The sequence below is a fragment of the Temnothorax curvispinosus genome, unplaced genomic scaffold (genome assembly GCF_003070985.1).
Source record: "Temnothorax curvispinosus isolate PA1 unplaced genomic scaffold, ASM307098v1 QBEX01007415.1, whole genome shotgun sequence".
Lineage (NCBI taxonomy): Eukaryota > Metazoa > Arthropoda > Insecta > Hymenoptera > Formicidae > Temnothorax > Temnothorax curvispinosus.
Window position 1 is genome coordinate 2352 of NW_020217195.1, and position 27179 is coordinate 29530.

The 27179-nt window shown below is 41.6% G+C and overlaps 1 protein-coding gene across 1 annotated transcript; it reads right to left on the minus strand.

Moving 5' to 3' along the window:
- LOC112457009 (ribosomal protein S6 kinase alpha-5-like) lies at window positions 1-26809 on the minus strand. Its single transcript, XM_025019859.1, has 7 exons — window positions 25208-26809; window positions 4196-4270; window positions 3590-3808; window positions 3021-3136; window positions 2686-2886; window positions 1858-2282; window positions 1-1734 (listed from the first exon to the last, which is right to left on the minus strand). Exons 1-7 carry the CDS (start codon window positions 25842-25844, stop codon window positions 108-110), a joined length of 3300 nt encoding a protein of 1099 aa, XP_024875627.1. The 5' UTR covers window positions 25845-26809; the 3' UTR covers window positions 1-107.
- Between the last annotated feature and the right edge of the window lie 370 nt (window positions 26810-27179).

Consider the following 27179-nt stretch of genomic DNA (forward strand, 5'->3'; position numbering starts at 1 on the left):
GAACAGAATTCTCCATTGGAGAGTTCTGATTTCTGCCGCGACGGTACGTTGCCACCGTCAACGCAGAGTTCTCGGCTGACCATCCAGGAGTCATAAGTAGGAAAACTCTACTCGACTATAATCGTGGCGAGCCGTTTCGGCCGCTTACCAGCTTTATGTCTCCTATCGACGCCTCTTTCGTCATGCGCGGCCTGCGAGGACGACTCGAACGACTCCGTGGAATTGTCAGAACCTATATCTTTGTCCGAATTTATTATCTGTTCGAGTTTACGTTTTCGCGATCGGGTCATTGGCCCGCTACTACTGCTGCCGCTAGCCTCGCTGTCAACATCATGTCGATGTCGATGATGCTTCTTCGTCGGAATCACCTGTTGACAGGATGAGTCGTGGTCAGCGTGGTTGCGTTTGGCCCGCTTCTTCGCGGTCCGCTCCAATTCCTGCAGAAGCGAGTGTCTTATCGAGGAATTCGAGTCGGAAGAAGAAGACATGGAACTCAGGTACTCGTTAACAACTTCGTCGTTAAAGTCGAAGACGCTTGGTGACGAGGTGGAAGTGTTCGCAGCGCTCGCCGTGGCGCTTGGTAGTTGCAGCAACTGAACTGACGACGGACTCGAGGAGGAGGAAGAAGACGGTCTCGACGTCGAGGAACTGGAATTGGAACGTTTGTGCTTGCGACGCTGAGCCAGCTTGGCGGCGTCGACCGCGCGCAATCGGAAACCCTCGCGATCGTGGACTGACGTCGAACTTGTGGCTACCGCGCTGTCCGCGTGAACAGTGTCAGTGACGGGCGTTACCGGGAGAATCGTCGTGTCATGCATTGTCAACCACGGATGGTACACCAGAGAAGCCGCGGTAAGTCTGTTGTTGGGCTCGATCATCAGCAGACCTTTCATCACTTGCTTCGCACCGGGGGACACGTGACTCCAAGCCTCACCATCGAAATTAATCTCACCGGCTTTGATGCGCATCGCCACGTTAGGTGTGTCCGTGCAGAAAGGTGGGTTGTCAGACAACATGCAATACAGAATAGTCCCCAAGGACCACATGTCGCAGCTCTCGTCGTATTCTTGGTTGGCCACAACCTCCGGAGCGGCGTACGGAAGCGTGAAGCAGGGCGTGTGCAGTGGCTCACAGCTCTTCTTCATTCTGGCGAATCCAAAGTCAACTATTTTCACCGACGAATCCTCGCCTTGGTGCACGTACACGATGTTCTCTGGCTTGAGATCACGATGCACCACGCCGCGCGAATGCATATACCGCACCGCGGACGCCAATTGTCGCATCACTCGCTTCGCCTGCCGTTCCGAGAATGGCCGCGGTCGTTGCAACAATTCCCCGCCCGAAAGCAATTCCATCACGATATACGTGTGAAGTCGATCATGGTGGACGTCTATTAGTTTCACCACATTCGCGTGACGCTGGCACGCACGCAACAGACTCTCCTCCCGGCTGCAATCCACTCGCCTGCTGACGATCTTCACGGCGTACTCCTGCTGGGTCTTGCGGTTACGACACCGTCGACAAATCGAGAAGCTGCCATCGCCCAAAGCTGGTCCCGCTTGGTCTAGCTCGTACGTCTGGAAGAACGTGGACTCCTCGAAACACGTGCTGAGCAGGTCGGACAGCAAAGGCCGTTGCGAACTGGTACCTTCCTCGCCACCGAAGATATCTCTGCTCACCACGTTGTCGGTGAACAGTACCGAAGGCGCTACGTACGAATAACCCTGTAAAATCATCCGAGTGAGAAATTTTCAAAATAATTAATAAAACCCGCGATTGTAACGGGATATAATTACATATTTGTCCCGAGATAATAACAAAAAAAAAAAATTAAAGAAGCCTCCCCAGAAATGTTTATGAGGGTAGTCGCCATCAACGACCGCCGGGCTGTCAACGGCAACGTTCATCTTCGTGAATTCGTCTGAAAAATTGCTGGTGTCCAATTCGTGCGAGATTTTGGGAACCAAAGGCGGCTTGATCTGTTTCTTTTCCAGACCCTCCCAAGTGAAGGCCGGTGCCGCGTCCATGAAGAAAGGATGCTCCTTAAGCTCTTTAGCGTCGCGCGGTCCACCGCCCAATCTCTGTCGTGGGTCTTTGACCAGCAAGCGGGTGATGAAGTCGCTCACGTTGGCACTCATGTGGCTCGGCATCGGCGGCGGATCGTTCTTCAATATCCTCCTCGAGATTTCCTGCTGGTTGTTCTTCTCGCCCTCCACCGTAAAAGGCGACGCACCGGTCAGTAATTCAAACGTTAGCACGCCCACACTCCACCAATCGACAGCCTATGAAAATGCCATCTCTATTGTAACAGATACGTTTAAACGAGTATATACGTGACTGTATTACTGTTAATTATGTCCAAAGTACAATCGTATCTTCCCTTTTACATGTTATTATATACTTTTATGTAATTTATATACTTTTATACGTATAATTTTTAAGTATATGTATCTTTTTGCTTTCTGAAAATTTAATTTAATAATTAGTTTGTTGCTTCTTAACAATGAAATATTATATATAATTGTAATGTAATTATACGTATAATAATTCACGTATTATATAAATTGAATTGCATAGTTAGGGAAATATAAAACAGATAGTGAGAAAAGGAACTGCCAAAGCGGATACGGGGATGAAATAACACGCGGGTCGGTAACGCGGAAAGGTAGAAAGGTTTCAACTCACGATATCGTGGCCGTTCGGGCCCGCCTTTACCACTTCCGGTGCCATATACTCGATGGTTCCGCAAAACGAGTAAGTACGCGCGTTACCGTTCCTCTCGTGCGGTAGGAACTCTTTGCTGAGACCGAAATCCGTCAACACGAGGTGCCCTTCCTTGTCCAAGAGTATATTCTCGAGTTTGATGTCCCGATAGATTACGCCAAGCTGTAACATGAAACATCAAACAAAATTTATGTAGATTCGGTTTAAATCTCCGTTCAGTTCATCGCGGACTGTTTTTCCGTCAAGGAAAAATCTCGTTGTTTGTGCGCGCATAACATTATTATATTAATACGTACATCATGAAGGCGCTCTAGCGCCAAGATAATTTCGCCGATATAAAATCGTACTGCGTCCTCCGTGAAGCAGTCGTGCTGATACAGGTGCGTAAACATTTCACCGCCGGCGACGTATTCTGGAAATAGAAATAAATATCTTGCATATTCGAAATTCTATATTCTCTACGTGAGAAAGAAATGGAGCAAGCTGTTCTTCGTCGCGTTATCCAGTAATGTGACACGCGACAGACGAAAATGAAGGGAAAGACATCTCTTATTCTATCCGTAATATAAGTATGAAATTTTACATATATATGGCTATACCAAATATTTTCTTTTATCCATTTATATAATATCTGTTACTTTCTCAAAGGTAAATAATTTTTTTAAGAGTTTTTGTTTATTATTTTGCAAAGGGGAGATATTAACTTCCATCATCTATTCAGTGAAATTTAATTTGGGACACACATACGCGTAGTATTATTATGTTCTTTCTTTTTTATTATTTATCTTTGTTTATCCTTTCTCTCTCACTGATAGACCTGTTTATTTTTTTTTTCTTTTAGTTTCAGTTTCTCGCCGAGTCTCACCCAAGATCAAACAGAGTTTGTCGTCCGTTTGAAACGCATAGTAGAGAGTTATCAGGAACGGACTGTCCCTGATAGCCTCCAGAATTTGCCGCTCAGACTTGGTGTGCTCCGTCGTCTTCTTCTTCTGCACGATGGAGGCCTTTTTCAGCACCTTCATGGCATAGAGCCGTCCAGCGTCAGCACCGGTCCTCTTTCGCACCAGGAAAACCTTGCCGTAAGCTGTGCGAAAACAAAACGATCGACATTAAAAGCGTGACACGCGTCGCAGTTTAGGGAAGTTAATAATAACGGAGATCGAGAAAAATACGGATGCCAACCGATACGGAAAAAACAGTGCGGCCGTAAAAAAAAGTATCCAAAATAAAAAATCGGAAATCAACTTACGTACGCAGTGTAAAGAGAGAGGTTTAAATTTGATGCCTCTGTAACGGTACAAATATTACAGCGCCCGTTACAAATGATCCGAGGGTTATTACCGTTACCGATAGCTTGAGTATTACTTATTTCCGATATTGTAAGTATTATGATCCAGATACGGATACAAATATTGTCAGACATTACTGGGCCACGTTTCGGAAAAGACATTTCGTCGAAGCGCTCTCTCACCTCCGGTGCCAAGGACTTTCAGCAGATCGAAGTGTGTCATGTCCACTTTCTGGCTGCTGTTGTCCGCTAGATTTACTGTAACAGAAAAAAATGACAATTTCATCAGAAAGGTTGGCATCCAATAATATCGATTGCGACACCCGTTATATTCTGGCAATTCGGCAGGATCGTTGCGGATCCCCGCTCGCGTGCTCGCGCACCGTGAAGCGGCTTTTACGAAATTTATGTAAAAGAAAAAGAACCTCTCTCTGAAATCGCGAAAACTCCTGCGCGAGCTATACCCGGTGATCCAGTCGAACGCGTGAGAGAGATCGAGAAAGTAATATCGTTACGAAATGCTGAAAACAGTCGAAATTGCGAGTAAAGCCCGAAATAATTTCGTGTATTTCCGCCTAATGACGTTTGCTTAACCCTCGGTGGTCACGATTCTTTTTTTTTTATATTTTTTAAAGAAGTTTTTTTAACACTACGCCACTCAAAAAGTTAATTCTTTATAATGAGAATACGTTCTACAATGTTTAAACTTATAATTCTGGAACTTTTTGCGATCCATATAAACTGTTCGTTTTTAAACAGCATGCAGCTGTTTGAAAATTGGTTGGGGTCACTTTGACCTCGTGTGACTACCGAGGGTTACAAAAACGGGAGCACACACCGTGAAAAAGACTCTTTCAATAAAATAAACTCTCAATTTGAGCTTCGCCGAGTGAGTCTAACGGCCGAACTGGAGTATACGCTAATTAATAATTTCTTCATTCCTAACGGTCACATTCTCTCCCCAACGCGCAACGTTCGCGTTCCTCGGCGACGTGCGGGTTGTCGCGCGGTGCGCGGGTTCCCAGACGCCGAGGGGGGCGAAGGAAGGGAGAGATTGCGGACGTTGTGACGCGCGCGAGGCTGACAAGGCTTCTCTCGCGAGACAATGAGGTTGCTCCTGGCATTCATTTTTCTCTCGACGCCGCCGCGTACGACGGGAGAGAAAGAAGGAGGAGGAGAGGAGAGATAGAGGAGAGAGAGAAAAACGTTTCTCGGCGCGTTCGTCGCGTGGACGACGGGGAGCGCGGAATGGAATGCCGCTTATTCGACGTGTGACACGCGAAGGTACGAACACCTGCGAACACGCGGCTAATATATCGGCAGGTGCGACGACGCCGCGAATACACACGTGAGCGATTCGCCGCCCGTTGCGCCTCGTCTCGCCTCGCCTCGCCTCGCTCAAGCGTGGTTTATCGCGGTAGTTCGCACAACAAGAAACACATGTCGCTTGTAATTGAAGCAATGAACTAATAGTCTAATGCACCTAAAACGAAGGGAAAACAAATATTCGTATGAAAATTACGAGAATATAGGTACGTGGCGTTAAGCGCCGCGCTGGTCGCGCGAGTTTTCAAGCCGCGGTGCCTTTTCATATGCAGCATGCCGTAGCAGCAAATCAGTTACGTGACCAAAATTTAATAATAATAAATATATTGTGTATCTCACTCAATACCATTTTTTTTTCTTGTTATGACGGAGCTATGTGTCCCGACAGGAATGTTTTTTTTTATTAGAAATAATTATGATGACTACTTATTGTGACTGGAATCAACAGAGTACGTGTTCTCTTTCAGCTGTGCTGGTTAGCTGTTGGTTCAGTTGAACTTCACGGCGCCGAAGCCGGCCACCAAGGCTGAACTTTTCAACCAGTAGCAGCGAACTACTGCGGCAGAATGCCGTGCATGAAATGGTATAAGTACCTTTAGACATTCATATATTCCGAGGCAGCGGCGTCGCGATTACTTACGTTTCAGTTACCGCGTTACATAATTCGCGAAACAACTGTATCTACTCCGGCGAACGATAAGAAGCCAGACCGGTAACGATAATGACCAGTAAATAATGCATAATAACGATTTTATCGTTATTTCTTTCTTTCGTTGTCCGCCATTTACTGTCAATCGGCATCGCCAAGAGGAAACACGCTCGTTTCGGTTTTGATTCCCCGCGAGAAAAACAAACGCCGCTCGTAATCGGAGAGGAACTGTGAATAATTGACGAGGTAAAAATATAAATGAGAGTAAAATTCCGCGGCGCACACGATCGAGATATTATAGTCTCACTCGTGATATGGAATCTACTTCGACTCGGTTAACGTCCATTTCTACCAATGTAGATTACCTTTAATCTCGTTTAACTTACTTTTTATCTTTTTTTCACTCTAAGAACTAGAAAAAAATAAGAAGTAAGTTAAACCAAGATTAAAATCAACATTGGTAGAAATGGATATACATATGTTCGCGTTTAAGTAATATATACTTGCAAAGGATACGTTTAAGATTTATACGTCATATCGCGGGTAACGAGCACATCATGTGGGGAAAATTTCAAGGGGACAGATGGGATTCGCGCCCGATTCCGGGGGGTGGCCACCCAGAACGCGAGTCTTTATCGTCGAGACCACCTTTAAACCGATTCAAGCAGGCTTGAGCGTTGAAGCTGCACGTGAATTAAATTGTACGTCGTAAGTCGGAGCGACTTACAAAGCGACTCTGCAAAGCAGACATCCGTGCGGAGTGTCCCAGAACTGCAGCTTTCTTTCTGCCAGCCACGACGAGCAGCATCGACCTGATCGTCGACCTAATCGCGATCTCTTACCCCAATTTCGAGCCACTTGCATAAATGACTATCATCTACCGAGTAATGTCGCTTTACGTTGATGGATTTTGCCCCGTATCATTTGTATACACGTGTATCTTTGTTATACTTTTGTCTGTCCTTCGCTTATCTTTCCTTATCTTTTATTATCTACCTCTTTATTGCGAAGTAATTAAGTGGGTCACAAAGTTCACGGACAATCGGAATCGAGAGAGAAAAAGAGAGAGGGGGATTTATGCAATATCTTCCGTGCTTATAATTTTATCTCTTGACTATTAAATTCGTAGTCAGTTTAAGTAAATTTTAAACCATTCCTAGGTCGCCATTGCACCTGCTCAAAATAATGTCATTAATTTAATTGAAACAATGTTAATTTAACTAAATCAATGGAGTTAAAATAATACTGTTTTCCATTAAAATAATAAATTTCGACATACATGGTAGTTTAAATTAACAAAATGTTATTTAACTCAAGATATTAAATTTTATACTTCAATATTTAACAGTGTTTCCGCGAAACTATGTTATTCATGTCGAAAATAATGAAAAATACGCGATAAGATTCTCGACGTTCAGGTAATGAAATCTTAAGAGAACGGTCCCGTGACTATATATTAGGAAAGGATGACTAATAAGGTTACCCCTCCATCGAACTCATTTCGTTGACTCATTCGACGGTAATGCAAAAAATGGGAATTTCAAGATTGTGGCTACGGCAGCAAGTGGGTCACGATTCTGTTACGGAAATTATAAACGGCGTTGCCACTTTCACTTTTGCATCTTCGCGTCTCTATATCCTTTCGCGGATTTTTTTTCTTTTTTTTTTTTACGCCAAGAGAGAAATTCATTTCTCGGTAGGGAAACGGCGAGCGAAGCCGGAAGATCCAACGGCTAAATCGGTGCGAGGAAATCATCGCTGGAGGGTTAATGCGATCTCACCGAGACCGTGCAGAAATCTCCGATACTCGTTAAAACCTGGGTGTACAAATCTCTTGCACCATTCAGATAGTTCAGGACTAATCCTCCGTAGAAGTTCTCACGTTAAATAATTTATTCTTTTATATAATGGTTTGACCATCTACACAGTAAAAAATTTAATGTCCCAGAAAGTTTACTCTAAATTTTGTGTTAAAATAACTCATGCATTGTGTTATTTTTTACATATAGAAATGTTATTTTAGTCGATATAACATTTCTAAATGTAAAAAATAACACAATGCATGAGTTATTTTAACACAAAATTTAAAGTGGACTTTCTGGGACATTAAATTTTTTACAGTGTAATTAAGTCATCTCTAAAAATCCTCGTCGTAACAAGAGCATAAGACACGTGTAGCCTAACGAATCGCATAATTCATCAAGATTTAATTAGTATCTCAATGCCGCCTTGCGTTTCGGAATCGCCTCAAACTGTTTTTGAATTGTTAAATACTTGAGAATGTTCTTTTTCAAACGTAGCAGAGTAAATTATCATCAAATATTCCTAATCTATAAACAAATCGGAGTATCTATGAGTAACTAGGTCGCAACTAGGTGAGCCAACATTTTCTCGAGAACAAAATGGATCTGAAGAATATTCCACGATTGCGTAATCGCGGCACGAGAATCGAGAACAGGTGACTAGGCGGTGAAAGCACACGGCTACACAGCGGACGTGGTTCGCGGAGAGGTTCGCGAGGCTCGGGTGAGGCCCGGGCGTCATTCCGGGCGTCCCCGGCCCTGACTGCCAGAGCCCGAGAGAGAATGCATGTCAAGGTAGCGTAGGAGATTCGCACCAGCGCGGCGTACGCATGTACCTACGTACGTATATACGTACCTCGCGATTATCGCGAGCTCGCGGATTCGCGCACGCGACTAGCGCAAACTAGCGCAAACCCTCCGCGCAAGGAGAATCACGGACGTGGAATGACCCACTTTGCCGGAGGTGCGAGTCAAGTTCGCAGGGGACCTCCTCGCGTGCTCCCGAGGACGGTGCATCTCGTCGAGAGACGACTCCCGATTCCCGATTCCCCTTTAGCTCCGATCTCCGATTCGGCGACGGCGGCCTCCTTCGAGCCGGCTGCTTGCCGACTCGAGACGAGGCGAGTTTCGCCTCTCCGTTACCTCGGAACGGCATTCCAGCCCCTCTCGCTCGCGTGAATAATGAGTTCCCTTTTTCTGACGCCCGACTGCACCGAGGGAAAAACAATCGGAGAAGGATGTGTACCGTAATCTCGCGGTGCCGGGGATGCCAATTTGCGAAATTGGCCTCGGTGCAAGAAGCACCTCGGCAGATTTTCGTATCCGTCTCTCTCTTCCTCTGAAGTACACACCGTGTCTTTTTCTCCTCGCTTTATAATGCATTAGATTAAGCGAAATGAAAGAATTTTAACGACGATCCCTCTCCTTCTCCCTCCTCCTTCACCGTAGTCGATTCCCGTTACCTTGTGACTGAGAAAGCGAGATTAGGCGATTCAGCGTCCGTTTCGAGTTCCAAGACGGTTCTCAAAGCTCCTCCGGCGTTTCGTGTCATATTCCGGCTTATTACATAATAGATCGAGATTCCATCGAGTTCCGCGGTTTCGCCGTGGCCGCCGGATGTCTTGATTTTCTTCGAAACGACCGCGCGGAAATCGTGCGGAAAATATGGGAAGAGGGAGGAAGAGAAAAAGAACCCTCCCCTCCGTTATCGTACAATTTGCGACGGGCGTACCCACGAGCGCGACGGTGCGAGATACACCGTCGCGGAAGTTCCGCTTTTGTCTGACCCAGATAGTCGGCATTCACTCGCTATTTCGTAACGGGACCGACTACTTTCTTTCGCCAGCCGCGACGTCGGCTCGACTACGCGTGTATGCACAACAGCGTGTGTGTGCGTGTATATGTATGCGTGCATGTGATAGCAGTGTGCACGAGAAATCTCTTCCCCCGGTCGTCCCCTGCGCTCGTCGCTCGGAGCGTTGCGCCCGAACTTTTGCCCTTCGTAACTGAGGAATTTCTGTGGCAACACACGGGGGAATGCCCGTTTTTCAAGTACCGACAGGTTCATTCGTTTATCAATATGGGCTCGACGCCGCGATATCGAAATTAATGAAAAGTGTCGACGTAAAACGTCGATTAGCTGCAGCATCGATTTTGTAGTCATACATTGTTAAATATATTAAAGTTACATATTGAGTTAAATAACATTTTGTTATTTTTAAGTACCATGCGTGACAAAATTTATTATTTAAACACAAAACAATATTATTTTTCAATTATTGGTTTAGTTAATTTTGTTTTAAAGTAAAATTGGCGATATATTGAGTAGGAATAATGGCGACTTGTAAGAATAGTTGAAAGTGACTCAAATTGAATATAATTTGACACTATGAATTTTACAGTGTAAGAATTGATCGCAGATAGACGATCGTTTCAAAAGTGCTATGTATATATGTCCAAAAATTTAATTTGATAATTAATTTTATTATAATTAATTTTATAAACAAAGTCAATTACAGGTTTTATCGGCAAAGCGTGTCGCTGAATACGAATTGTTATCGCAAAATCGATATTTCCATCTTGACCGAGTAAAACTTTATAACGCTATGAGTAAAACAAATGGCAAAGTGTACCCGAGAAATTAAAAAGTAATAAAGAGAAACTCTCTTTTCAATAAATTCCCAAACATTGTAATTAAAAAGAAAAATAAAATTATTCTTTACAAAAATATCGACAAAAATACTTATAATAAAATCCGTAATTGGCAATCAAATTGACATTATTCTGCAAGAAAATGTTTTTCTCCTTTCCTCGTCAGATTCTTGACAAACAAAGAATCTGTCCTATATAGTCGCAGATTAATTAATATATAACAATAAGACAAAAAGAATCTGTTACGTGCCGCGGTCATTCCGTAATGCGAACAACAATTGCATAAACAGGCCACCGGGATCTACCCTTCGCGACGTTAACGAAAAAACGAGCGGACAGCGAGGGAGGGCGGGGGAACCGCGTGGCCGGTATACCGTGGCGCAACCGTTACTTGGTACCGTACTGCCTCGGTGCTACATACATTCCACCATTCTACTCGTGGCGACCGTGGCTGCAGCGCGGCACGTGTGGGGCAGTACACGTGCGGCTCGAGAGAGAAAGAGAGAGAGAGAGAAAGAGGGAGAGAGGTTACGTCGAACGGTAGCGGTAGCAACCGCTGCCTCAATTAATTGAAACGACATAGAAACGCCGCGCCGCGTCGCAAGCATGAGCGGGGAAATCGAACGGATGGGCACGGCCGAGCACGAGGCTCCATTCATCGCACAGATCAAAACTATCTCCTCCGTTCTTGTCGCGGGATTGAGAAATTCGACGAGATTGAGAAATTCAACATCCCCCGGAATTCCCCGCGGATTCCCTGAGAAACTCCCTCGAGGAGAACCATTCGCGAATCGAGGGGCGAAAGTGAGCGCGACGAAGAAAGCACTTTCGAAATGTCGTCCCTAATCTACATTTACATCGATAAAGACGGTTCTTCGACGGCGAGAGATATGTTTAACCACGTCGAATATTTTATTTCTCTCGCGAAGAATTCAATAGGCCGCATATCGCGCTACGATTTCACCAGGACACTGTCATTGTTCCTTTCACGTCTTTTCTTTTTATCGCGCTTCCATACGAGAACTGATACAAGAATTGACACGAAAGTAGCCGTGGGGGACACCCGTGATAAGATCAGCGGCGTTGCGCTCTCTCGTGCAATAATCTCTTTCAAGACGTTCGATTACCTCGAGAAACACCCGATACGGACGAACCGCGGCACGGGCCGCTCCAGATATCCATTCCCGTGTTTATCGGTTTAATATCGTGCACGACGGAGGGGAAAAAGGGGCACGCTTGATATTGATCTGTTGCGATTTTATATTTAGACCTTACAACTTACAACTCGCGCCGGATCGGCTTGTTTACTCGCCGGTACACATCTCGACCGGCGCGGCGGCGGCGGGCAAGAAAAAATAGTCCCCGTCGGCGATCGCGCCGTGCCAACAACGGGAGATCCCCGCGAGTCCATGAACTCGGGACTCCTCGACTGACGAAAAAAAAGTCGTGTTGAAACGGTAAATATAAGTATGGGACAATGCGTTAACGCATACACGTAAACACCGTAAAAATATGTTTTACGTTGTTGCTTTTGAGGTACATTTTAGTCCTCCTGGCGCTATTTCCGACAGGCATTGAGAGCGACGCGTGTATTTTGTTAGAGAAGAAGGCCTCACACGCGAGAAGAAGCCCTCGTTTAATAAGTATACTCTTTATCAAGAATCGTTTTTACTAATGTCGTTAATCGCTACGCGTTCGCAGTTCGTACCGAATTAACCGCAACTAAATTGAAATCAATTAAAAGAAATGTTGACAGATCTGAACAAACGTAAGTGCCTAACGTATATAGATTGCAAAGGATAGAAAGCAAGTAAATTCATGTTCAAGATAGAAGACTATAAGATAATCGTGATTATACACAACATGTATTATTTTCTATCTAATTCGAAAGGAAAGAAAAATAACTTTCGACTGCTTCTGTACAAGGTGATTTTTACATATAAATACATCTAAAAATGCAAATAAGCTTTTTACAATGCCGATCTAAATGCTACAGTCTTCAAGATTAGCATAAAAAGATTAATATATACCCATGAATTGTCTGGCATCAATCAATAATAACAAAAAGACGTTACGACCGCATCAAAGATCAAGTGTAAAAACATGGAGATTCTTCCTAATCATTAGCCTTGCATGAAAGACATTAATCGTTGATAACGTATAAATGTAAACGTGCAGATTCAGCGAGGCGACATCCTTGAAAAACGTTCCGCGTCTCAAGTTTAAATGGCTAAGCGATTTTATGATTAGAACACTCTATCTGCGCTTTAGATAAATATATCCTATATCAATTGCGACTTCCCAAAATATAAAATAGTAATTTAATAACAATTAACTAATGTAGAAGCTATAATTGTATCCTGTTTCTTTTTTATTATTAAAATATCACACATTTATTTGCCCTCGATTCTTCACTGCCTTGGAGAAGGACGCTAAATCGTCGCGCGTAATTTTTAACCGCATATATATGTTAACGGCTTCGACACACTTATCCGCTACACTTTCATCTGCATACATTTATTTGCGCATTTTATTATCCACACTTTTTTGCCCGTGAGAAGATACAATCAGGTTATTAACGCGAGCAGTTTTTACATCGACGGCCGTTTTAAACCTTGGTGTCATCGTCGATGGAACGCATTAGCATTGACTAAATTAGCGATCATGCGCGAAGTGTGTGCCTGTACGCGGCGCATGCAAGCGAGACACAGTCGTGTCGCATTCGTTTTTTCTAGGGGCACGCGAATATTAGACGCGTACCTGCCTCCTAATGCAGATATTTTGCATGACAGTGTGCCACGTGGACGGTCACGCAGACCCCCCCATCCCTATAAGCAAAGATAGCGTGCGGATTGCTCCGTGCCGCGGATTGCTGTTTTATCCGAGAAATTAACATACCAGATGATTTTTACGACGAACTTAGTTATCGTTACCCGATAATTTCCGTAATTGCATTATATACAAACTTTCGACTTTTGTTGCAGAACTGGTTATGCTAATTACGTACAGCTGCTCTTCTGCAAACCGTAAAATTTTTGCAATTTTTTTATGTTAAGTTGGAATATATCAAGTAGAATATATATCTTAAAGAGGAATGCATTAAATTGACGATCCAATGCGCACGAGTAAATATTAAGACAATATTTCTTTTTCTCTTACAAAGGACATTTAATCACGCCGGCATTTATTTTGCATTGATTTCGTGTGAAATTAATTGAGCAGCAAGCGAGAAGTGATAAAAATTTCCTCGTTCGGCCGTATCGTTAAACGAATAATAAACAACATCATTCAATTATATATAATGATGAAATATCTGTATGGGTAACGCGAGTTTTCCAGATATAGTATGGCAGTGTCCCTGATCCGTAATAATCGATGATAAGCGAACTCTTCCGTTTTCCTTGTATTTCTCGGAGCGAGTGAAATTGGTTTTTAGTGTGGCGCGTAACTCGTTTAGTAAGATTTCGCGTGTTCCGCGAGAGTAATGTGCTCAGGAGCATGCATATTACTTTCACATTTCACTTCGGCCAGTTTCGGCTCGAGAACTCTTGTGTGTGTGGCGCAAACAGAAAACCTTTTTCCAAAATTTAATCCCTATACGTCAATTCTCCCGTATTTCGATCGCGAATAATTAGCGCTTCGTAATTAAGCTTATTGTTCGTTATTTTATTATTCGTATTTTATTGAATTATTCCAGAACGTATCGCGTTCCTAATTGACGAAATAATAAAATTCATATATAAATAATTGACAAATGAAATGTATAATATAGATTATACGTATATATATGTAAACAAAAAGTAGTATAAAAGAAGAAGGAAATAAATAGTCATTTAATGCGTTTATGTGTTTAAAATTGTGTTTAAAAATTGGGTTTATTAAAGTTTAATGTCGCGTGATCTTATATTTCTCACATTTATTGCTTTACATTATATTTGTTACATTGCTGTACTTCTTTTGTTTAAAAATAAAGAATTATTTTGTCATGGAGAAAGTATATAGACGATATATATAATTTTTCTGTCAAATGTATAAAGACTGAGACATGATCTCACTTTTGAGATACATTTTCTATTATTTATAACTATAATTAATTATTAAGACCAAATACAATACACGTTAATACAAAAAAGTTATGTATTTTAATATCCAGCACTTAATCAATGCTGCAAATTTTTTTACTTTTAACGGTACGACTGTCAAACAAGTAATATTCGAAGCCAATAGAGTTCGATTAAAAATAGAAATTTAATGGAAAGCTCGCGAATAATTAATGATTACTATAGGTGGAGAAAAAATTGACGTGTGAGCGCCAAATTAAGTAGGCCACGTGGCACATTTCGGTTCTTGGCATCGATAACGGGGAAAATGGTTCTAAGGTCGCCACGGAATCGCGACGGTTATAGCACGAACATCGATGGTATTTTTCCATTTAGAATTTATTATTTAGCACTGTGTCTCCAGAATTCTTCTAGATATTCTTCCATTTAGACTGAAGACATATTCGTAAAAATGGTCGGAATCTCAACTTAAAGAGAAACAAGAATTTTTGCTGTCACGAATATATGAGATAAATTTTACTTTCGTTTATCTCTAAAAAGTGAAAGTTATATCGTTTTGCGAGAATATTTTCAATTATTAAAACAGTCTGTTAATTACGCGAGAGTAGCTCTTGAGAGAAACGATTTAGATTTAGAGCGTATTATACGATTATTACATAATGCAGCTTTTTCAAAAACTGGTTAAGTTAATCTGTACAAATTGGCCGCTAATTGTTTGGGTACTCGTGTTGGCGGTGTGCACGAGCGTCCTGCAAAAATCCCTGAAAGCGTCTAAATTTAGCAATTCGCGTATGCATATAGCACCAAGCATCTTTCTATTTATAGAGCCCGCATCGCGCATGTGTTCATGTGTACTCGACAATAATCGCATTCGACCGTACTACATTTGTGACATTGGGATTTTGCTCGGGTCGATTGGTTCTGAAATGCATTTTTACAACAATTTGCGAAGAAAAATGTAATTAAAGAAAGAAGAAAGGCCTGATACAAAAATAAGGGTATTAGACAGATTTTGGAGAAAGAAAGTTTTAAAGTGAAATGGAAAAAGATAATGAGAAAGTCTTGACAATTTTTCTCTGTGTTAGATCGAAGTTCTCCATCGCTGTATTAAATTATTAACGTTTGAGGTAAATGCACAACAACCAACGTATTTGCATTTTAAGTTATAAGTGATTCAGTATATTTCTTGCTAGTGCGTAAAAAAAAATGTTACGATAATCCTTGACAAATAATTGTATCAATATTAATCAGAATATCAATCGAAATGGAATATCGGGAGATATGAGGATAAATCTTACAATTAGTGCCATTCTTCTAAGATTAATTTTATTTAATATCAATGCGATTATACATTCTTCAATCAGATAAATAACTTTTTGTCTCGCTGAATAAATATTTATTTATCAGTGAGATAATTGCAGCATATTGCACGTGTATGCTAAATAACTAATTAGTAGACGATTAATTTAACATTGTGGAATACACGTGTGTTATACAATTTACAAATTGTAAATTTAAATTAGACACTCGAATTTGTATTAATGTCTTTCCAAAGGATAGCTTTCTATATGCACAGAATACTTATACATTTTGCCGAACTCTGCGACATTTTTTAGGCTTCTGAGATATATACAGTTTAGATTCGAGTGTTATATTTTGTATTTTCTAATTAAAATCGCATCGGTTTCTCTCGAAAAGAGACGTCGAGCGAGAGATCGGAGAAGAGGTTTATTTTTGATTTATCACATGTGTGAATAAAGTTATTTATAACTTCAGTTTATAACTTGAGTCAATGAGAAATCTAATATTGTCCGATCGCAAACTATATGGAGATCGATTACACGTTCCAGTGACTGGAAACCATCCGCCGCGTCGCGTCGGAAAGATCTGCAATCGCAGTCTGAGAATCACTGCATCACCATCACGTAACACATTCACCGACACGTGCGCACACTTATAATCATCGCGGGGACATTATTGTGCGGTGTATATCGCGTGATAAAAATATCTGGCAGCGATGCTTTAGTAAGGCAGTGAGTTTCGCGATCGCGTCGCTGAGCGCGGAAAAAGAATTTGCAACGCCTTCGGAAATTCAGAGTCGCTCGCGCGTTCGACGGAGCGAACTATTATGCAATATTAACGCGTTCGTAAGGAAAAAAAAAAGAGAGAAAGAGGGAAGAAATATTATAGATAAGGAACGAGGGGGAGAAATGAGCCGTTGTGTTGCCACGGTCCCGAGAATTCCCCACCTGGAAGGTTAAAATATTAAACGGTCCGAGCGAATTATTCTCGTTATCAATTATTCGCGTCGCCCCGACGACGACGACGCTGGCTGTGTCCGTTGTCGCGGATGTTCTTGCGCGACTTGTCGATAAACTCGGTGATGCAACGGGAGAGAGAGACAACGCGGGTGACATGCACGTAATACGCGGTACGTACGTTATGTCACCGCCGTTGCCGCGGAGCCGATATGGCGACCGGCTTTCCTCTGGCATAATTACGCCGTGAGGCGAATTAATATTTAAGTGTCGCGACACGCGCGGGGCTCCTGTGCGAAGTGGGAGACGCTCAGCTATTTACCGGGAGGAAAATAGACTATATAAGGATTAATCTGGGGGTTCGCCCTCATATTGATAAACTGCTATTTAATAAATCAAACCGTTTTTTTTTTCATGAAAGTTTCTTAAAATAAACCTCTCGGAGAATTTTGTGAATCCCCCATATGGGGGACCTCTCTCTTTCTCACGCGCGCGTGTGCGTTATACACAATGGTCCTGGGTTCGTTATTATCTTAATTAATTCGTTATCTTATTCGATAAGCAATGAATATACACTTTTCTATTTCTGAGACGTTATATGTTTTTAAGATATCTTGCCACTATAGCGTAATTCGAAAATAGGCACGAGCAGCAACGGAGCATTGTTAAAACTATGGCACCTGATTAATTTTATTATTTATAGCGAGCGCAAATTGACAGATTTATTGTCAATTTTGAGCGGAAAAACCGACACGAGACTTAGAGTTCCCAAGAAATCGGTGACTCCTAAAAATTTGTCGGGTCAGCGTTCTCGACATTCCTTACACGTTATACATACATAAAGCTCGCAGAAATATGCTCGACCTCCAGACAATGTTTTTTCACGCGATTCTCTACCATATAATTTCCTCTCTTTTCTCTTTACATTTTTTTTCATGCTTATTATGTTATTATATACATATAAAGCTCCTCCATTCACAAATTCATAATAATAATATAATTTAGAAATATAAATATTAGTAAATTATAATAAATCGATATTATTTTATATATAATAAATTGGCCCAATACATTTTATGACATATATAATTATTTATAATAAATATTTAAATGTATTATCTACATATTATTCACATTAAATTTTAATATATCAGAAGAGGGGGAGAGAGAGAGAGAGAGAGAAAGAGGAGGTCTTTTTATTTATAAACTTTTATTTTTATCCATCACTTACAAAGTGAAAATTATTTTTAGCCTTTCATGAAATTTTGCGTTCTCATTTCAGACAGGAAAGATTTTCTGAATACCATCAGGTCTCAAAAAGAAAACAAAGACAACAAAGAAACTTAATCGGAATGCATCCTAAGGGTTTGATTTATGTGATCCCTTGTTTTGACATTCTCTCTTTCTCTTTCTTCAGAAAAATTTTCTTTGAAATTTTTTTTTAAACTTAACAAAATACTTGAATTCTCAAAGAGACTTCAAAACTACAAAACTGAAATTTTTATAATTTATAGCCTTCCTTTTTTTGAAACTGATGCCGAATGTTTTCTTAATTGTTTCGTATTTTATATTATAATAATTTATATAATTAACAATTATTAATTAATTATGAGCAATATAAAATAAGAATTAACATACTATAGTAAAGTAAACAACATTATTTAAAAAACATTATTTATGGCGTTTATCGGAAGGGATTTTATTTTCGCAAATAATTTTATAACTTAAGGCTTAAAAATCAGATTGCTAGGAAAGTTCTGGCCGTTTCAGGATTTGACGAAAAATATGTTCACTGGAACATTCGCAAAATTTCTACCGAAATCCGTCTGAGCGTTGGCGAAAGGTCATCGATGCGGACGGTGTCTACTTTTTGAATTAATCAACTTTTGGTTTTGTACAAAATAAACGTTCATGGTATGGGTTCCCAAGGCGGCCAGAACTTTCCTAGCAACCCAATTAAAATTGTAAATGTCAAAAATTAAAAAAAAGCTGTGTCCGACTGACCTGTCTTGGCCATCTTGCAGAAAAAAATTGAATCACGCAAGTTTCACAATGTCAAACAATATCACAATACTAGAACTTTCTTCAGTTCTGGAAGAAATCGAAAAATCCGTTTTCGCGCATTGCCTCTCCCTCCGCCTACGATAAACGGAAATTCTGCTGTAGGAACCCGAATTGAGAAGAGGCCACTTTTAGCCCGTTCGATAACGGCTTTCCTGCAGCGTAGTGCATTCGCGACAGTTCAGGTTGCTTTCCGCTACACGTGCACCGGTCGACTGAGGCGAACCGGACTGGCCGCCGTTAAAATTTCTAAAGACCTAATAGCTGAAATTGTCCCCACCATTCAGAACTTTTCCTATCTTTAAGGGCCTAACTGGCACAAGTCTTGGAAAATTCTATCCCCTCCGCTCACCCTAATGCGTTAGAGCTTCTCTGAAAATTTCCAAGAATCTACCTGATTCCCCCACTACTCATTATATCAAGTAAGTTTTCTCTGAAGAAGAAACCCGAAACGGTTCTACGGAACTTCATATAGGATATTTAAGCTGCCGATGTGCAACTAATCGAACTCACTATTAGAAGACTTGAAAAGATTAATTACACTGGATATATCGGACGTAATAACAAATTTTTTTTTTACATTACAAGAGTTGAATTTTTTCTTCAAACTCTTGAAAAAGTTATGTGCACCATATTACAGCTGAATATTTTATACATTTCAATCTTTAATCCTACTGAAAGGCATATTTTGTGCCGAGTTGTCGAATCGCCTTCGTTGCAAACAAACATTGAAATCATTTTCGCGCGACTCTGACATCGAAATCCATACACGCAGAGCTATATCAACCAATTATTTGCTTTTATCATCTTCTCTTATCTCGAAGCAGTCAATACGCGCTATGTCATAATGGAAAGACCAACGATAACTATGTACTGCGATTGTCCACAATCATGAAAATGTGAAATGTTGCATCGAAAGCGAGAAATTTGTTAAACAACTCGGCGATTAAACTGTCGTCCATTGCAATTGATTAAAATGTAAATAAATTCGACTGCTTATCGTATGAAGAGCTGAAAATTGGATAAAAGATATTAAAAAAAAAAAACATTCTTAAATTAAGATTCTTCAACAGATTCAAAATCGAGTCTTTGTCAGAATTTTTATTTCAATTTTAAAATTATATGTAACTCCACGAAACTTTATATTTCAAATAAGCAATTCATATACATCAAAACTTGTAAAACTTGATAACATTGCTGTATATCGTGCATCGATTAATCTTTACATTACTTGAATAAACATGCTACAAAAGCAGCTTAGAAATCGTGCCCATAAAAACTAACGTCCATCGTATTAACCGTATCATAAAAATGTGATTAACAATTAGGTTCATATCAACAATTCTGAACGGCATAGCAATCTCTCTTTTCTTTTCTTTTCTCTCTCTCTCTCTCTCTCTCTCTCTCTCTCTCTCTCTCTTCGTTCGAAACGAAGATACGCAAAGTTGCGCAAAAATCTCGTCTTTTTATGGCCTAATAATTCCTCGCTTGATAAATGGCGTGTGGCCGCATAATTACGCGCTCAATAATTGAAGTATTTGCTGGTCGAGCGAATATTACAATACAGCGTTTTCGGTGGCGAAACTTTCGTAATAGAAACAAGGCAAATATTACGCCACTGGATGTATCGGGTGTACGTACGTAACCGTACTCGGTACCTCTAAGCAAGATAATCGTATATCGCGTCGCATCGTTGAAAAATATTACAGCACCGTTCTAAGTTTACGATGAATTGCCGTGTACTTGCATGAAGAGAACGACCAGACGACACTTCCGACCTATCACATTTTTATCCTTCGCATCTAATTTCTATATACTTTTCTGATAAAAATAAAAAGGAATTCTGTGCAAGGGACGTTCGTCAAAGATATTCATTTCGGTACTCTTTCACTAAAATTATATTTTATTATAAGCTCAATTAAATACTCAAATTTAATTATTAAACTCAAATTTATTTAAGTCTTCGATGCTCAATCTGGCGATATCTATTAATTTCAAATTGCGATGTAATATTAGTCAGTCGCATTGTTAATCGCTAACATCCGTTCGCGTGCCCGAGGGGAACAAGGAAAAATACATAAAATATACATAAAAGTATTTGGGTAAAAATAACATAAAAATGGAAGGACAGAGGGATAGAGTTTATCACTTCGTACCAGTATTTACCGGTTTATTCTTCAACCTTGCATTATTTATAGAACAACAGCTGTTTGAATCCTTTGTATCGGTAACTCACGTCCCGTACGAAGCACGCGTTACTTATTAGAGATTGATCGAGTCAGTTGCGTTATGCTTTTCCAGCATTCACACGTGGAGACTTTAGTCTTATTTTCTCTTTCTTCATTATGACCTATCTTTCACGGTCATCCGGCACGAGTATCTGTTGCTCGTTGTAGCTACGTGCCCAATCTCGAATCGGTTTAGCATCGTACGGAATCCTCTTTTATTTCCGAGAATTCTTTTTATAGGCACGTAGTAAGTACACGTACACGTGTAAATATGCAAACAAACGCCGCTTGTCTCGCTCACGAACTTCCTGATCGATTTAGAATTTTTTTCGATCAGGAAGTCTCATTAAAAAAGTATTCTAATTTACTTTTAACGATGTCCCAAATGTATTTTTAATTTGCCCAATTTTATCTTATCAAATCTTTAAATATCATTAAATAATCTGTAAAAATTAATGTTTCTGAAATTCTTACTAAAGCGAGATTCGTTCAAGATTACGTAGAAAATCAAGTATCTTATCGATCTTCTCTTTGTCGAAATCTTTTAGTTTCTGTTTTTTCTTTATTTCCGTAGAACTATAGGAAATTATTGATGTTCAGATAGGAGCAATCATTCTTGTCGACCAGATGTGCCGTGTAATTGAGAGACTCTCTGCAACATGCTGTATCGATGGACACTCCAAATCGCAATCGTTTTGCGATTGCAATATTAAGTGGCCCGTATACGATACAACGTGCGTGAACGGCTGTTGCGCCAAAGTTTTATGAAACTTTGGAAAACGCGGCATTCGAACAATTGTTTTTCGCGTCAAAAGTGCTTGCCAGTATGTTTGCATACATGTTGATCATTTCTGTTTAATTTCGAATGTTTGTACAACGCGCGTCTGCAACGAAAATTGTGTAACGAACGACCGTTACATTCTATCACGCAAAGAACCATCACGCTGAGTTAATTCTTATTTTATCAAGCTTTTTTTCGCGAAGAAAGCCTGGCACGATGTGCTCACGTTGCACGAGCAGACGTACATGTCACATCTTCCCGTTTATTTTTAACGACATGTGATATATTTCTTTTTACGTGATACGATTCCTTTTCCATAATTCTCAGCGGAATGTATGCGAAAGAAGAAATTGCATTTGCAGAGAACGTGTCAGGCGTAAAACATACTTGCCGCGTTACTTTTATCATCGATTGCAAGATCGATCCGACTTTCATAAACAGTTTCATAAACGGCGGCGCAAGCGCCTATATATTGTATTTTCACGATAGCATAAAACGTTACATAATGCACGACGGCTTATACCATTGAAGAAGGGACAGGGAGAGAAATGAGGCTATTCCGTGAAAACGTCTGTAATGTTTGTAATTGGATATTTTTGCCCTGGCTCTCAATACGGCTTCTCGCATTGATAATAGCGGTTTATTTTTAGATCTCCCATAGCACTTGCAGATGCGGTACGGTTGTTGAGCGAGCGACGAGAATGGAGCTACCACCTTTCCGCGTGTCGATTAAACTTGCTCGCAGGTAAAGAAACGCCTTCGGGTTGCTGCCTTCGACATTCAACTCTTTCGTTCATAGATATTGCGCGAACAAAGAATACGAAACGGGACGATTTTTTTTTGTCGATTATCGACACACCGTCCCGTCCGCGAGCTTCTCGCTATGTATGTTAAATGTCGAACGAACATTGAAATCGGATATAAATATTACTGACGCGAAAAACAATTCTCTCGTCGCGCGGACGCGCAACGTTTTAGTATAACGATAAAATTAAAACGTCGCGCCGTTTCTCGGAGACTCGGAAACGAGCTTCCCTCAATTGAGAATAACAACACGGCTGATTTCGAAAGTGCGCAAAACCTGAGCGTTTCAGCCGTGTCATGTCTCTCGTTGTATATATCCAGGAGAAAGTGATTAAGATCTCCCCCCCTTTCCTGTCGTGATATTAACCTCACCCTTTCGCTAAAAAACACGTATGCGGAACTACCGCAAGTATTAGGGAGTAAAATAAAGAACTTTATTATTTTCTCAGTACGAAAATGTGTGACACACGAGAAACGGATTCGGACAATGATTTAGTATGTTCCAGGAACATGTAAGCGCAAATTGTGAGCGGAAATAAAAGAGGGCAAGTGTATGTTGATAAAGAAATGATTATTGATTTGCTGAAAGTCTCTGTGAATTATAAATGTGACGGAGGAAGCGCGCGTTCTCGCCACACTTGGCGCAATCTGAATCAACACGAGCTGTGATCCTTCTTTTTCGAAACGCGATCTCTCTTTTCGGGACGAACACAAACGTATATAAAAAAAAAAATTTTTTCACGCACGAAGGACAATATCGCGCGGCAACGGAGCGTAAGGTCAAAGTCCGCATTATATTCGCGTCGAGAAAAGTTAACTGTTGGGTGCTCGCGCTAAAAACAATCATGCACGCGCAAGCAAAAAAGCTCGTCATCGGATCGTCAAGGGTTCTGTGAATAAAAGATAGTGAGCCTAAAACAATACGTACCTACTGGTTTTAATACGCGAAGCGAACGTTATAAAAGTTTGGAACCTTGGTTCAAATTCTTAAGATAGTACAATGGGAATTGAGAATATCTCAAGAACAAAGGAATCTGGAAAGACCTATCATGGCTGTCATGGCATCATTAATAAAGTTGAGAATAATATATGTATAGACTATAGAATGTAGGGGTTTGAGGAAGTTTTGGGAAAATGTTCTTTCTTTGTTCGAAGATTGCCTTTGGATTGTCTGAAACTATTGAAAATAGAAAGAACATAAAACCTCAGTGAAAGAATATTTTTGTATGTTTACGCTTTTCTTTATCTTCCCTTCTATTACTTTAGTCGCGAAGAAAATCGTAATCCTAGTCATATCGGACTACCTGCGGTGTTGAAACAGATTTTTGCGATAAAAGTAAATTGAAGATATTTTATGGTTTAACGGAACCGCTGGGGTTTGTGATTTAGTCAAGATTTGGTCAAGGCTTTCGAATATTTAGCGACAGGTATAGGAACCATCCGAAGTTTTAATAGGCTTAAAAATTAAGCTCCCTGAATCTCTAGCTATGAAAATTCGTCTAATGATTTTTGGCCTTCATTATATACCATTTCCATTATAATGGCCCACCGAAAATACTTCGAATATAAAAAAGCGGTTTTTTAACGATTCGTTTTCTTACATACAGGTAAGATGGATGCGCAGCCACCATTAGTCTTAGATAAATTTATTTAAAAAAATATGTTAATTGATGTACGATAGTTCGAATAAACACGTTATGTAGTGACATTAAAAGCTATCACATTTTTAAATTTATGCCATTTGAAAAAAATAATCAAATTCTTAGAATAAAATATTAGAATACAGTACGTATAAAATATGTACATGGCCTTTAAAGTGACAGCGCTTTTTGACTTCGTCGTTATCAAAGGTTATATTTTAAGTATACTAAATTATTCGCCTATAATAGCCTTTGAACTAAGTTTTTGCCTTAAACCGATACCTGCGACGGTGTTATTGATTGTCAAAGATAACAAGTTGTAAATTTTATTTTATATATTCTATATACTTTTTATTTAGCGCCAAAAAAGATAAATGAAAGGAAAACTTTTCTAAATCGTGTGTACAACAAATTAGCACGATAGAGATAATTAGAAACTGTTAATTTTTAAGATTACGAGCGTTGATGCGAATGCTGTGCCGCAACCCAATAGCAAATGGAGAAATATCAAACAATCAGATCGATACCTAATGGGTTTTAAGAAGCCTACGGTTTATTAGCCGTACTTACATATGTATTTACGACCTGTTGAAGCCATTGCTAAATATCACGCACAGTAAAGATTCGCCGGTCGACATAAATTCCGCGTCTTAAAAGAATATTGCTTCGCCTTTCATTTATTCACTCACCTTCCCATTCATCGTATCTATTTTTCAGTTTAACGACAAACACGCGTGGCATACCTGACACGAAAGACGACTGTTTTCGAACTATCGAGGGATAATGACAATGAGCCTATGATCATTGAAGAATTATTAATCGACGGACGAGCAAAGTACAAACGACGAAAAGACGTGGCTTTTTATGAACAACAAAAAGATCCGTAAGACACGACGATGTAACATCTCTATCATCGACAGGGGGTGGTTTTACCTGTGTCATCAGATATTTCCACATCATCCCAGTCCTCAACGATGATAGAGGGGCTCGCTGGACACTCGACATTCGTCGAATCCTCTTCGGTGCAATCGATTATTTCGGAGCTGTCGTTGATATAATCGACCGCTTTGGTGTCTCCGTGAACGTAGAGGACTGCCTTCGTGTCCTCGTGAACGCAGGCAGGTGCCTCGGAATTGACGATTGCCTTGGAGTCTTGGACACGGAAGATCGCCTCGGAATTCTCGCGGGCATAGGCAAGTTCCTCGGAGCCTACGCGGCCGTTAACAACTATCTCGGAGCCTTCGGCGACGTCGCGCTTAACATCTTCAGGGTCCTTGACGACGTCGTCCTTAGCCTCGTCGGAGTCGTTAACGTCAAGGTCGTTTATATCCTCGACCAGGCCGGAAGAAAAAGAGGATCCTTGCCTGCTCTCCTCCCAGTGATCCGAGCGTCTGGCCTCGTTGATGATCAAGATGCCAGCGGGGTCGACGCTGAGGAGCGCCCCGTAATGATTGTAATTACTGAAGATTACGTCGCTCAAGTCACCGCAGTTTTCCTCGAAATAACCGCTCTCCTTCTTCGACGGGACCGAGACAGTGTCGGTCACCACGAGGCTCTCCTCTTCCTCCATCGCGAAACGGCGAACCCGGGGGGTACGATGCGTGCCGCGTACGTCACTGTCGCCGCGGCGCGAAGCAATGTCAGCGGGAATGAAGACAAAAAAAAGGTAGGAAGAAAGAGGCGGGGGACGGTGGATCGGCGATCGACATAAGTCGAACTTTTTCGCGCAACGATCGCGAAGCGTCGCGTCGGTTAAACGAAACGTAAACGCCGTCAGTTATCCTACTGACACACTTAGGGAACCACCGCGCGCAGCATGCGGCGAGCGACACGCTCGCAGTCCGGCTGTTCGCACGATCGTCGGACAAATGCCGGCGGGCCTTGACCAGATTCGCGAATATATCTCGCTCCGTTTTTCCCCGGGAGTGCGAGTCCGCCGAGGACGTCGACGCGTGCTTCGAAAAGCACAGATGCGAGGCTATCCGCGACGTGTTGATCCCGCGTAGTTTTTTATCAGTCTAACAGAACGAATGAGTATCTGTCTCTGCCCAGGGTATCCGTATCCTCGTTAAGTCTTATTGTTAGATAGAAACTGCGGGAATTCTCGTCAGATACCTCCGACCGCGTTTCGACCGAGTTGATGAAGACGAGGACCAGGACGAGGATGAGAATGTCGGTCACGGATACGTCGACGCCGGATGGTTCCGGGATCGAAGGTCGCCAGTGTGCGACACTGCCGAACGTTGACGCAACGGGAAACAATTTCGGACACCTCGTCGTATATCCAGTCCCTCGGCTTTAAAAAGCTTCACTTTCACCCGTATAAAGTAACACAGTCCCGTGTTTCGATAACGCGCGAGATCCACACTTAGCGTGTGTTCTCGCGAAAGTCTGCGGTCTCGCCGTGACAGGCGCACGACGCTCTGACGAGATTGTCGGTGTCCGTTGCGCGTTACGCACTACAATACGAACGGAGTTGTACGTTGTACACGAGGCGCGAGCGAGAATCCACACGATGTACCTACTCGCCGCGCAGGGTCGTTGTGGACTGAATAACCTGACCGACGGACCCTACGCGAGAGCCAGAGCGCTTTATCCACCCCACCCGATTCCACTCACCCTCCCTCTCTCCCGCTGCTCGGCCGAGTGCTAACAGCTGATTTGGAAAACACCGAGGGCCCCCTCTTCAGGGACGGCTCTAGCGCGACGCCGCGCCCCGAGGTTACATAACGCGACTCTCCGATTGTCTCCGAACGCCGAACTGCTCTTCGCGCAGGCCAGGAATTTCGAGAAAATCGAAATTATATGTAATGGTCGCCGCGACGCCGACGTGTGGTATCGCGGTCGTGCGGTAAGAAAAGGAAAACAATGAAATATCATACGCGAAGCACGCGGAACTCCCGTG

What these genes read in the sequence shown, in the direction of transcription:
- LOC112457009 (XM_025019859.1), bottom strand. Translation starts at nt 25,844, where the DNA reads ATGGAGGAAGAGGAGAGCCTCGTGGTGACCGACACTGTCTCGGTCCCG. An exon ending in GGAAATATCTGATGACACAG is followed by an intron (nt 4,271 to 25,207) that starts GTAAAACCACCC and finishes TTTCTGTTACAG; the next exon opens with TAAATCTAGCGGACAACAGC. An exon ending in CAAACTCTGTTTGATCTTGG is followed by an intron (nt 3,137 to 3,589) that starts GTGAGACTCGGC and finishes TTCTATTTCCAG; the next exon opens with AATACGTCGCCGGCGGTGAA.